Below are 10,846 nucleotides of genomic sequence, written 5' to 3' on the forward strand. Positions count from 1 at the left end.
CTATATCTTGACTCCCGCCTGTCTGCAGAGAGTCAAACTAATAGTAAAACACCAGAAGGGGAAGCCCTATGACTGACATCAAATAGGGGCACCCCTTGGGGTCATGGCATGACCCTAGCCCCCCAACTGTGCTGCGGTTTAAAATACTCATGGCCATACACTCTGCCAGCATTGATTGGCCGGGCAGGTGTGACATGGCCAGGGGTTGGCTTGAGGGGCGCCGCAATCCCCTGCCCCCTAGCCAGGCCACCAAACAAAGTGTAATGTGATGCACATTGCAGGGTGGAGAGTCCTAACTTCACATATGCACACATTCATGCTGAATGCTGGCAGGAAATGGCCAGAAGTGAAATCTTGGGGTCATAGTCTATAATCCATAGCCACTCTGTTCAGGTAGGATTCTCTCTCAGCCCTACCTGGAGATGCTGGGTATTGAATCTGGGACCCCCTGCATCCAGAGAAGATGCTATATCACTGAAATACCCGCAATTCAGCACTCCAGTCCTCATTTATTTCCAAATACAAAATACACATACTTGGTAAGCATTTCCCCCCTAATATGCACATTTTGCAAACATTTCCCCCTAATATAGTGATGTTATGTACTGCTCCCATATTTCACCTATCAGCCTCTGCAAACAGGAAGACATGTCATCTCACCTTTTGACAGCAACTAGCTACCAGTATTTTCCTTATGGCTAATTTCATTTCCTTGTTTCTCAGGGTATAAATAAGGGGATTTAATACTGAGACACCTACATTATACATGAGGGTGGATATCATGTCCGACAGTGGCATATCTCCCGAGGAAGGCAAATAGTTGAATAAAACAGGCACATAGAGCAAATTCACAACTGTGAGGTGGGATGTGCATGTGGAGAAAGCTTTCCATCTTGCTTTGTTTGACTTGACCTTCAGAAGGAGGAAAGATATTATATAGAGGTAGGAGAAGAGTGTGAGGATGAATGGGATCATGACAATTAAGCCAGTGACTGTGTTGAGAAGGCTGATGTTGAGCTGGATGCTACTGCAAGCTAGCTTCAGCAGTGGCTTGATGTCACAAAAGAAGTGCTGGACAAGGTTTGGGCCACAGAAGTGCAGCTGGGAGGTCATCACAGTGTGCATGAGTGCATGGCAGAATCCAGTGCCCCAAGAAGCTGCTGCAAGCAATAGGCATGTACATTTGTTCATAATAACAACGTAACGCAGAGGATTGCATATAGCCACATAGCGGTCATAGGCCATAACTGCCAGAAGGACACCTTCACTGCTTCCAGTGAAGTGGAAGAAATGGAGTTGAGTTAGGCATCCGCTGAAGGAAATGTACTGAAGTCCAGATATAAAGCCTGCCAGCATCTTGGGCACAGTGACTGTAGCATAGCAAATGTCCAGGCACGAAAGATTGCTGAGGAAGAAGTACATGGGTGTGTGGAGGTGAGCTTCAGTCAGCACTGCAAACAAAATGATACTGTTTCCTAGCAGACTGATGAGGTACAACATCAAAAAGAGTAGAAAGAGAAAAGGTTGCAGTCCTTGGAGATCTGTCAAGCCTAGTAAGATAAACTGGCTCACTTCTGTCTGGTTCTTCATCTGTTTTCACAGAAGTGGTAGCCTGTTAAAACCTGTAGATTTTAGTAAGGACACAACATAAATAACTGAAATGTCTTGTCAGGGCTTATCCACATTTAACTTTTACCCCACTGTTTCTAGACACAAGTCTGTGCCTAAAAACATGCTCTTTAGTACTCAATCAATTTGAGTTTTCCATGGATTGCTCTTTGCTCTGATTGAGCTTTAAGAGCAGGTTTTCATGGGGAAAGGTCCAGAGCAAAAATAAGAGCTAGAAAGAGTCAAGGAAAAGCAAGTGTGAATAAGCCCTTCACTGCAGCCTCTAGTAGGGATATGCCATGATGCCATGTAGTACTGCTAAATACCTCAAATCCCATTTATTTCAATGGATCTCCACTAAGCAAGATTAAATCTGGATCTAACCCACTAAACAAAACGGACCAATTTATTCACATCCTTACAGGTTTTGCATTCACAGTAATCAATTTGGATTTTTATCCCTTTCTCATTTTTAAGATTCTTATTTTTGATGCATTTTTGACTCTCTCTTTTTGGAGATATTTTCTGAATGTTTGATCTCAACATTTGTCCGTACTTGAAACTTACCGATCTGTTTGAATTTCTATTGAAGATGCATTGAAGGACAGTGCACCTCCTATCCAAGTGCTTATGCTGCTGAAATGTAGCTAACAATACAGTGCTATAAATAAAAGTAGCTATATCTCTATAGCTGTAATGGCCAGGGGCACATTAGCCCCTTGAGGCAAAATGTATAGAAGAACTGGATTCATGAGTCCCACACCATATTATTATATGCACCGGAGACCAATTACTCAGTCCATTTCAACTGGTAGTAGTAGTGGTGTGGAATACATTAATTAAAAAACAGCTTCTAAAAGTGACAAAGGAATTATGTAGTTGCACAACTTCCATAATATTCTTGCAGCAATGGAATCACCATCCATTCCCACCTTGGTGGCTTGCAGAACCAAAATTCTCACGAACATCAGTAGGCACTGCAGACTGCAACATACAGAATGAGAAAGAAGTAAGGCAAGCGAACCAGCAAAACCATTCACTCCTTCTTAACTCCTTAACTATTGCCAGAAATTTGTTTTTATTTTTATTCTTTATCTCTGTCTTCACTAAACAGCCTTTTAACCTTCTGGACTTTAAGTGACTCAACTTACTCTAAATGCTGGGTAGAGCAGTAAAGAACTTAACCATCCCACACCAGGGCCCCATAGCCCAGAGAGCAAACCATCAGGCCAGCTCTTCACCTTTAAAGGTGCCAATAATAGGTTATTACCGGAAACTTAACTGTTTCCCTTCTTATATGTAACCTTCAAAGTGACTCAATGAAGTGCCAAATTAACCTATTAATAAACATGACAGCTTGGCTCTGAAACTGACACGCCCCAAGGACATGTACCAAATATGCATCCAGATGGTATATGATGCTAGAGAATAATAGACTGTGGGGTTTCCAATCACTGATCAATCAGTCAGGCTACTCAGGGCTGCCAGCTTAGATCTGTGATTGTCCACAGATCTAAGTAACAGGCACTGTGCAGCAGGCTGAAAAGGAAACAACAAAACATTGTTCACAATGCATTTTTTTTTTCTGAATTCGAAGGGTGTGTGTGAAATTATTGCTTTGGTGCTCCAGGATAAGAACATTGGAAAAAATATTGCTCTTCCATGAATAATATTTCTCTTGCAAACAATTCCAGTAAAAGTTCCAAGATGATATTTGATTAAATTATTCAGAAGAAGAATAAAAACAGAGAAGAAACTTGTTATGGTTCACAGGCAACTTTATTAGAGGGTCTGTTGATCAAGCAATAGTTCAGACTAGAAAACAAAGCCTGGAAATTAAGGGATATGCATGTGTGTGTGTGTGTGTGTGTGTGTGAGAGAGAGAGAGAGAGAGAGAGAGAATGTATATTCCACCTTTCCATTGTTATCATAACGCTGAGAGAAGCTTCCAAAAAAGGTAAATTTGGATTATTTGGGGGCATTCTCCCCAGTTGAAACATGATCTTAATAAACTCCTCAAGTCAAATCAAGGACCTCAGAAAAAAACTTCTATAGCTTTGTCACTGTGAATTTTCTGACTATCTAACTCTATGTTTCCCTATATTTCTGTTTCCTTAAGTCCACATGTTTTGCAAGAAGTGAGGGTATCCAAATGTTGAATGTTGCCTCTGTAACACTAAGCATGTCTGGATTTATTTTTAATATCATTATCATTATTTAAAAAGAACACTTTTCCAACTGCTGCTGCTGGGGAAAAAAATCAGGTTTCTCTGCCTTTACAACAACAAAACCACAGCCAGGCAGTGCTATACACCTGAAGAAAAAAACTTCTGGGCTTATTTGTGTGCGGTTTGGCAGGCTTAAGCCACTTTGCAGGAGCTCCTATCTCTACAAATTTCCAAAATTTGGAATTTTTATAGCCGTTTTTGGATCCCCTGTTATAAAGAATATGGGACAGAGACTCAATATATACAGAGCAGCTTGGGACCCAAATTATGGAGGGGCCATACAACTCAAAGGTAGGTCAGATTGTTTTATAAACAAAGAAATAAAATACATAAAATAAAAAACATGGTGGATTAGGTTGCCAGATATGTCCTCATAATCTAATGTAATAAGAGCAAATGTAAAGTGGAATGCCCTAGATAATGTGAGCAGAGTCTGGGCTTGTATTTCTCTTTATCTCTTTCCTCCACCATGCACTTCTCAATACGAGAAACAAAACCCGATTTTCTCATTACAGGCCTGCATCATTTCTCAGATTGTTCAATCCTATTTCAGCTGACAGTGTTACAAACTGAGAAATAGATTTCACATCAATATCTGTATCCTCACAGTGATCAGTAATCTCCCCAGGCTTTTCCTCAGAGCTGACTTCATATTCTGGTTCCTCAGGGTATAGATCAAAGGGTTTAAGAAAGAGGTAACTACACTGTACATGAGGGTGGCTATCATGTCTCTCTGAGGTAAATCTCCTGATGTTGGAGGGAGGTAATTGAACAAAACTGGCACATAGAGCAAACCTACAACTGTGAGGTGAGAGCTGCAGGTGGAAAAGGCCTTCCATCTCCCTCTGTGTGACTTGACCTTCAGTAACAGGAAGATGATGATATAGAGGTAGGAAAGGAGTGTCAAGAAGAAAGGGATCATGACAATTGAGCCTGTGACTACATTGAGGAGAGTAAGATTGAGTTGTGTGCTACTGCATGCCAGTCTCAGTAGTGGCTTGATATCACAAAAGAAATGCTTGATGATATTGGGGCCACAGAAATGAAGTTGGGATGTCATTACTGTGTGCATCAGGGCATGAAAGAACCCTATAGTCCAAGTTGTGGCAGCCAGTAGAATACACACACGTCTGCACATAATGACTGGATAGTGCAATGGATTGCATATGGCCACATAGCGATCATAAGCCGTGACAGCTAGAAGAAGAGCCTCACTGCTTCCTAGGAAATGGAAGAAATGAAGCTGGGTGATGTATCCAACAAAGGAGATTCTTCGATGAGCCAACAGGAATCCAGATAGCATCTTGGGAAGGATGACTGTAGAGTAGCAAATGTCCAAGCAAGAAAGGTTACCGAGGAAGAAATACATAGGTGTGTGGAGTTTGGTCTCAGTCACCACCACACACAATAGTACTGTTGCCCAGCACAGTTACTAGATAGAGGAGGAAGAAGAAAACAAACAAGACCATTTGAACTTCCTGTTGGTCTGTTAAGCCCATGAGTATGAAGTGAGTGTTCTGTGTCTGATTCTCCATTGTTGCTGGGATTTTTAGAAAAAGCAGATAAAAGAATTATTTTAGAATGTCATGATTATATATGGAAAATAAATTTCATATAAAGAAGACTAAGAAATATGTGATTCCTTACATTTCAAAGAGAATTGCAACACCTATGCTCATACTAACAATCCTCTTGGGAGTCCACACTCTCCACTATGAAATATTGCTGAAAACACTTCAACAGGTGTCTGCATCCTGCCAAGTAGATGATTATAATTTTGGTTAAAGAGTTGGCAGGAAAACTCCAGAAAAAATCAAATAGTTTTGGTGCTCTGAATTTCTTCCCCATCCCAATTTCCTGAAAATATGCCCTTCAATCATAATAGGGTGGGGTGGGGTTGGATTTTGTGCTGCTTTCTTGGGGAAAATAAATTTCCCCATAAATTTCAGGAGGGGGGTGGCACTTACCTTACAAAGGCTTGGCAGGAAGGGTGGCTTGTAGGAAGCTGCATAAACCATCTGCATCCGAAACCTTTGACCAATGATTGGTCAAAAAAGAACTTCCTATAAATGTTGTCCCAGCTCTAAGGAAACATATAACTCAGTAGGTTAGAGTGTGGTGCTGATAATCCCAAGGTTGCAGGTTTAATCCCCATAGGGGAGAGCTGCATATTCCTGCATTGCAGAGGGTGGGACTAGATGATACTCAAAGTCTCTATGATTCTATATTTGTTCTATAAACATACACACACACACACCCTGTGGCAAAACAGCTGATTTGTGTTAAGGGGTTGGAAACAAATTCTCATAATGTTTCAGACAGCCCTAGTAAAAAATGTTGGTCTCAGATACTAGAAGGCCAGACATGTTCCCTACTGTGATAGTTATGAAGTTGACACAATGGCCTTTGGGCAAGCCTAGCCTATTTCATAGAGTTGGTGTGGGAGAAAGTGGAGCACATAAATCTAACAACCCTCCCTTTCATTTGTGGCCAACAATCCAAATACGTTTACCATATTTGGATTATGCAAGAAATCTTCACAGGCCAGAGAATAGATGCTGTAAATATGTGATTGCCAAAATGAAAGCACTGAGGCAGAATTTTCTGTTATCGTATTTATGGATAAAGGAAGCAATGAACTAAGGCAGAATGGGAGGAGTAGGCGGTGGTAAAGGCTTTGATTTGTGTAACGATATTAAAATATTCGTAACATAAAATGGGAAGGGCAACTATTTTGCCCATTATTCTCCAGGGGAGGACTGAAACAGCACTAGAGGTGCTCAACAGCAACAACAAAAATTCAAGTGATTTTTAGGGGGGCAGGAATCTTTAATAAAAATTGTTAGCTCACCTCTGCAGGCTTGAATGCTAGATTGTGGTGTTGGTGGTCATCCTTAACAGAAAGTCTATTAACAACATAAGATGAACCTTACTGGATCAGACCAAAGGCCCATCAAGCATTCTGGATCAGATGGATGGGGTGGGAGACTACCCTATCTATTCCAGATTTCCTGAATCTCCTTCCTGGATCCCCTTCTCCTCCCTGGACCATAAGGATGTGACAGGAGAATACTTCATCTAATCCAACATCCTGGATCAGACAAAAGGTCATTTAGTTTAGCAGCTTTTTCTAATAGAGGCCAACCAGATGCATACAGAAAGCCCACAAGCAGGACCATATAACAGCTCTCTCCTCACTTGTGATTCCAGACAACTGGCATTTAGAGACATACCACCTCCAGCAGTGGAGGTAGAACATAGGCATTGTGGCTAGTAGCCATTATTCACCATGAATTTTTCTTATCCTCTATTAAAGCCATCCAAGTTGGTGACCACCACCACAAGTGAACTTAACTGCAAGAGAACTTCTTCTCTTTCCCAAAGTTATTCCCCATTATGTACCTGTGAAGCTCAGTTTCTCCTCTCTTTGATGGTGAAAAACTGGGAAGTAAAGAAAGGGATACAGACTTACTAAGTGCAAAATTAGAAGAGCAAGAGAAATTCCCAAATACTGCAGTGTAGCATCAAGATTCACCTGAAGAATAAACACACTCCTGTAATCATATTGACTCTATATATCACTGTGGAAGTAAACACTTTATCCAATCACTGATTACAATGAAACCATGAACCACTTGAGACAGCAAGGATGATACAATAACACAACAAATATTCCCGTGGTGGGAAGGCAAAATGGAGTGTAATTTTGAAGACTGAAGCTAGCAGGTGAATAAACAATCAACAATCCCATAGAGGATATGATTTTCAGATTTCATTGTATTTATTTGAAATCTCAAAGGTTTTGGAGCTAGTGCTATAAGATTTTGGTTTCCTTCCGTTGGGGGACTACTAGACCACAAAAGACTCAAAAAATATATCTCACTCATTCTTCCATACTGCACTCTCTCTCTCTCTCTCTCTCTCTCTCTCTCTCTCTCTCTCTCACACACACACACACACACACACAAACACACACCTGTAGCCCAACTCCCTGTAATAGCAAACTTAGCTGGTGAGTTCAACAAGGATTGTTGCTAAACAGGACCACTGTAAACTTCCTGCCACAGTTTTTAGATAACCCTTCTCCTCTTTCACCCATTTCTTAAAATCTCACAAGAGCTTGGTTTTATCAGGTTTGCCTGACAGACACCAGGCCTGGAGAAATAAGAATCACTTATTCTGATCTTCATCTTCATATGGCTAGAAATCCAGGGAATCATATGCAGAAATGGCTAGGGAAAAGACTGGCAAACTCAATTGTTCTCTTCTGTTCCCTTGTTCAGCTTGGCATTAGTTGTGTGGCTTGGAATATATCCTCCATTTCCAGATGTGGACAAGACATCCATGCATGGTCAAATCATGCTTGTATGTAATGAAGGATCTGTTTCCATGTTCTACATTGTACTAGGCTACATGGGTTTTCTGGCCATTGTCAGCTTCACAGTTGCTTTCCTGGCCAGGAAAATGCCTGATGGTTTTAACGACACCAAATTCATCACCTTCAGCATGCTGATATTTTGCTGTGTTTGGATGTCTTTCGTGCCTACATATCTGAGCAGCAAGGGGAAGTATATAGTAGCTGTGGAATTTTTTGCCATTTTGGCTTCTAGTTCTGCTTTGCTGGTATTTATGTTTTCCCCAAAATGCTACATTATTGTACTCAGACCTGAGAGGAACAAAAAAGTGTATATACTTCAAAAATCAAATTCTTCTGTCAAACAATTTTGATGTGAATCTTGCACTCCCTGAGATAGTTTATGGTTGTGGCAGAGGAAGAAATGATAAATAAACTGTACTTTACTATTATTATTATTATTATTATTATTATTATTATTATTATTATTACACGGCAGGCGGAGACCCCCCCCCAACCCCAGGCAACACCCGAGTGGAATAATGACCCAAGACAACGTGTTATGGGATTAAAATTTGGCCAAAACTTTATTAAAGCTTCAGATGTAGGGAGACCTTGACTTAGGCATTGGGCGTTTATCCCTCCCAGTCCCCAACAGGGGATCTGGGGAACCTCAGGGTTACCCAGAATGTGTGGGCATTGGGCTGGCTCTGGAGTACGTTTGTTCAAGCAGAGAGCCCACCCCCCATTTCTCTGCCTTCGCAGGGGAGAGCAATGACAACCTATTGGCATATCGCCAATGCCTCCCTTCAAAACAACCCCTTTAACAGGGAACCCTGGGATCACCACTGCAGGGGGGGGCGTGGGTCACCGCTTCACACACACACACACACACAGAGAGAGAGAGAGAGAGAGAGAGAGAGAGACCCATTTAGGGAAGATAGACTACAAGATTCCGCCCAATGCCTGAAACTGCCAAAGTTGTGAAGACTTCCGGGTTAGCTCCTCCAGCAATGGCGGATTTCCTCTAATCTAGAGGAATCCGCTCCGCGAAAACTAGGGTTTGACCGCCACGGCGAGGCAGAGACCCATTAAAAACCACAGGCGGGAGAAGCCTGTGGACTTGGGATTCGGCAGGCACCTTTTGCGCCTCCCCTACTCGCAGGGAAACCCAGTTTCGGGGATCCGGAGCGACGTGGGGTGAGCGGCGCGGTGCTTCAAATCGATCGCTTTTTTCGTGGAGCGAAGCCGCATTGCTGTTGCTGGAGAGCGCTGACTTTTTCCTGTGGACAATTGGACTTTAAACAACTACCTGTAAGTAGAACGGAAAATTGGATTTTCAAACATCGTAATTCGGCATTGAAACAGGAAGGTTCTAAACAGGAAGTCCACCTTCCGTTTTGTAAATAGATCAAAGCAAAGACGTTGCAAGCTAAAGCCTGGGAAAAGCCTTCTGTAAAGGATTAAATTTTCATCATTTAAAATATTAAACCCCCCTTGGAAGAAGGAGAAGAGGGGGAATTCTTTTTGGACTGTTTAAGCCTGCAGGAGAGAGAGCGAGGAGAGATAAATCACCACCGTTTTGAGCCTGGGATCGGGCTGTCAGTAAGATTGATGGTTTGGGAAAACTCATTGACTGTGAATAGAACATATGCTGACAGACAGCATATGAGATATACATTGTTTCCATTGTTTTCCTCTGCATTTTAAAAGGAGAAAAAAGTAACTGAAAATTGAAAAGTAACTTTGTTATTGGATTTGGGTCTAAAAGGACAGATACAAATAGAAATTGTTTCCTCTAGAGGGAGCCTTTGAAACTGTTGCCGCAGTGAAGTGGAGCCGGGGAATTTTCCACTTAGAATTAAGGACCATGAGAAATAAAAGTGACCTTGGATAAGAATGGCAAAACAAGAAGCCCTAGTGAATCCATTTTGCAAAATAAGTGCTCTGCTGGAACAACTTCATGAGAAGACGGATGTGATGGTTAATAAAATTGACAATTTGGGACAAGAAACAACTGATTTTGGACAAAAAGTGAACATTTATACAGAAAATATTCGGGTTTTGACTCAGGAACCCATCTCGAAATGGCAAGCTGTGGAGAAGACGATGGAAAAAACTGCTTCTGCATCTCAAGAAATACAAATGGAGGTTTCGTCTTCACAGAAACAATTTGATGAATATAAGCTGATGCCAAGTGTGATTGATTTTGAAAGTCAGATTTGGAGAGACGGTGTCCTGCTTGGATCGGAGAAGGAAAGTTGGACAGACTCCCCTATGAAGGGATGCTCTGGACTTTGTGATTCGGATCTGGGCCAGGGGGAGATTGGAGTTGTGGAGGCCTTCAGCCTCAAAGGGACTTTGGAGCATGTCCTGAAACATTTTTTTGGACTTTAGTTCTGAATATGGAGCATGGGCTGACTTGTTGAGAAGGAATAAAGGAATTGTCAAGATGGAGTCCCTTCGGGACCTACTCCTCGGTACCAAAGGAAGGAAACCAAGAACAAGCTCAGCAGAAGATAAAGGAAAGTGTAAGCATAATTTTGAAGAAGACCTGCAGAAGGGACATGGAGAAGAGTTAAGAGCCTCGGATAGAAGATCACTTGGCTGTATCATTTCCCCAAAGTGTTATATTTTATAATGTTAAGGCCTGAAT

The 10,846-nt window shown here is 41.7% G+C and overlaps 1 protein-coding gene and 1 pseudogene across 2 annotated transcripts; both read right to left on the reverse strand.

The window, feature by feature from the left end:
* Window positions 1-651: 651 nt before the first annotated feature.
* LOC310662097 (olfactory receptor 12D1-like) lies at window positions 652-1,683 on the reverse strand (the record flags this gene model as incomplete). Its single annotated transcript, XM_083408866.1, has 1 exon — window positions 652-1,683. Exon 1 carries the CDS (start codon window positions 1,588-1,590, stop codon window positions 652-654), a length of 939 nt encoding a protein of 312 aa, XP_083264992.1. The 5' UTR covers window positions 1,591-1,683.
* Window positions 1,684-4,419: 2,736 nt separating this feature from the next.
* Window positions 4,420-5,371, reverse strand: LOC310662098 (olfactory receptor 12D1-like; annotated as a pseudogene). Its single transcript has one exon. The product of its transcript is annotated as an olfactory receptor 12D1-like (transcript).
* Between the last annotated feature and the right edge of the window lie 5,475 nt (window positions 5,372-10,846).

This window comes from Podarcis tiliguerta (genome assembly GCF_965153285.1).
Source record: "Podarcis tiliguerta genome assembly, chromosome: 13".
NCBI classification, from domain to species: domain Eukaryota; kingdom Metazoa; phylum Chordata; class Lepidosauria; order Squamata; family Lacertidae; genus Podarcis; species Podarcis tiliguerta.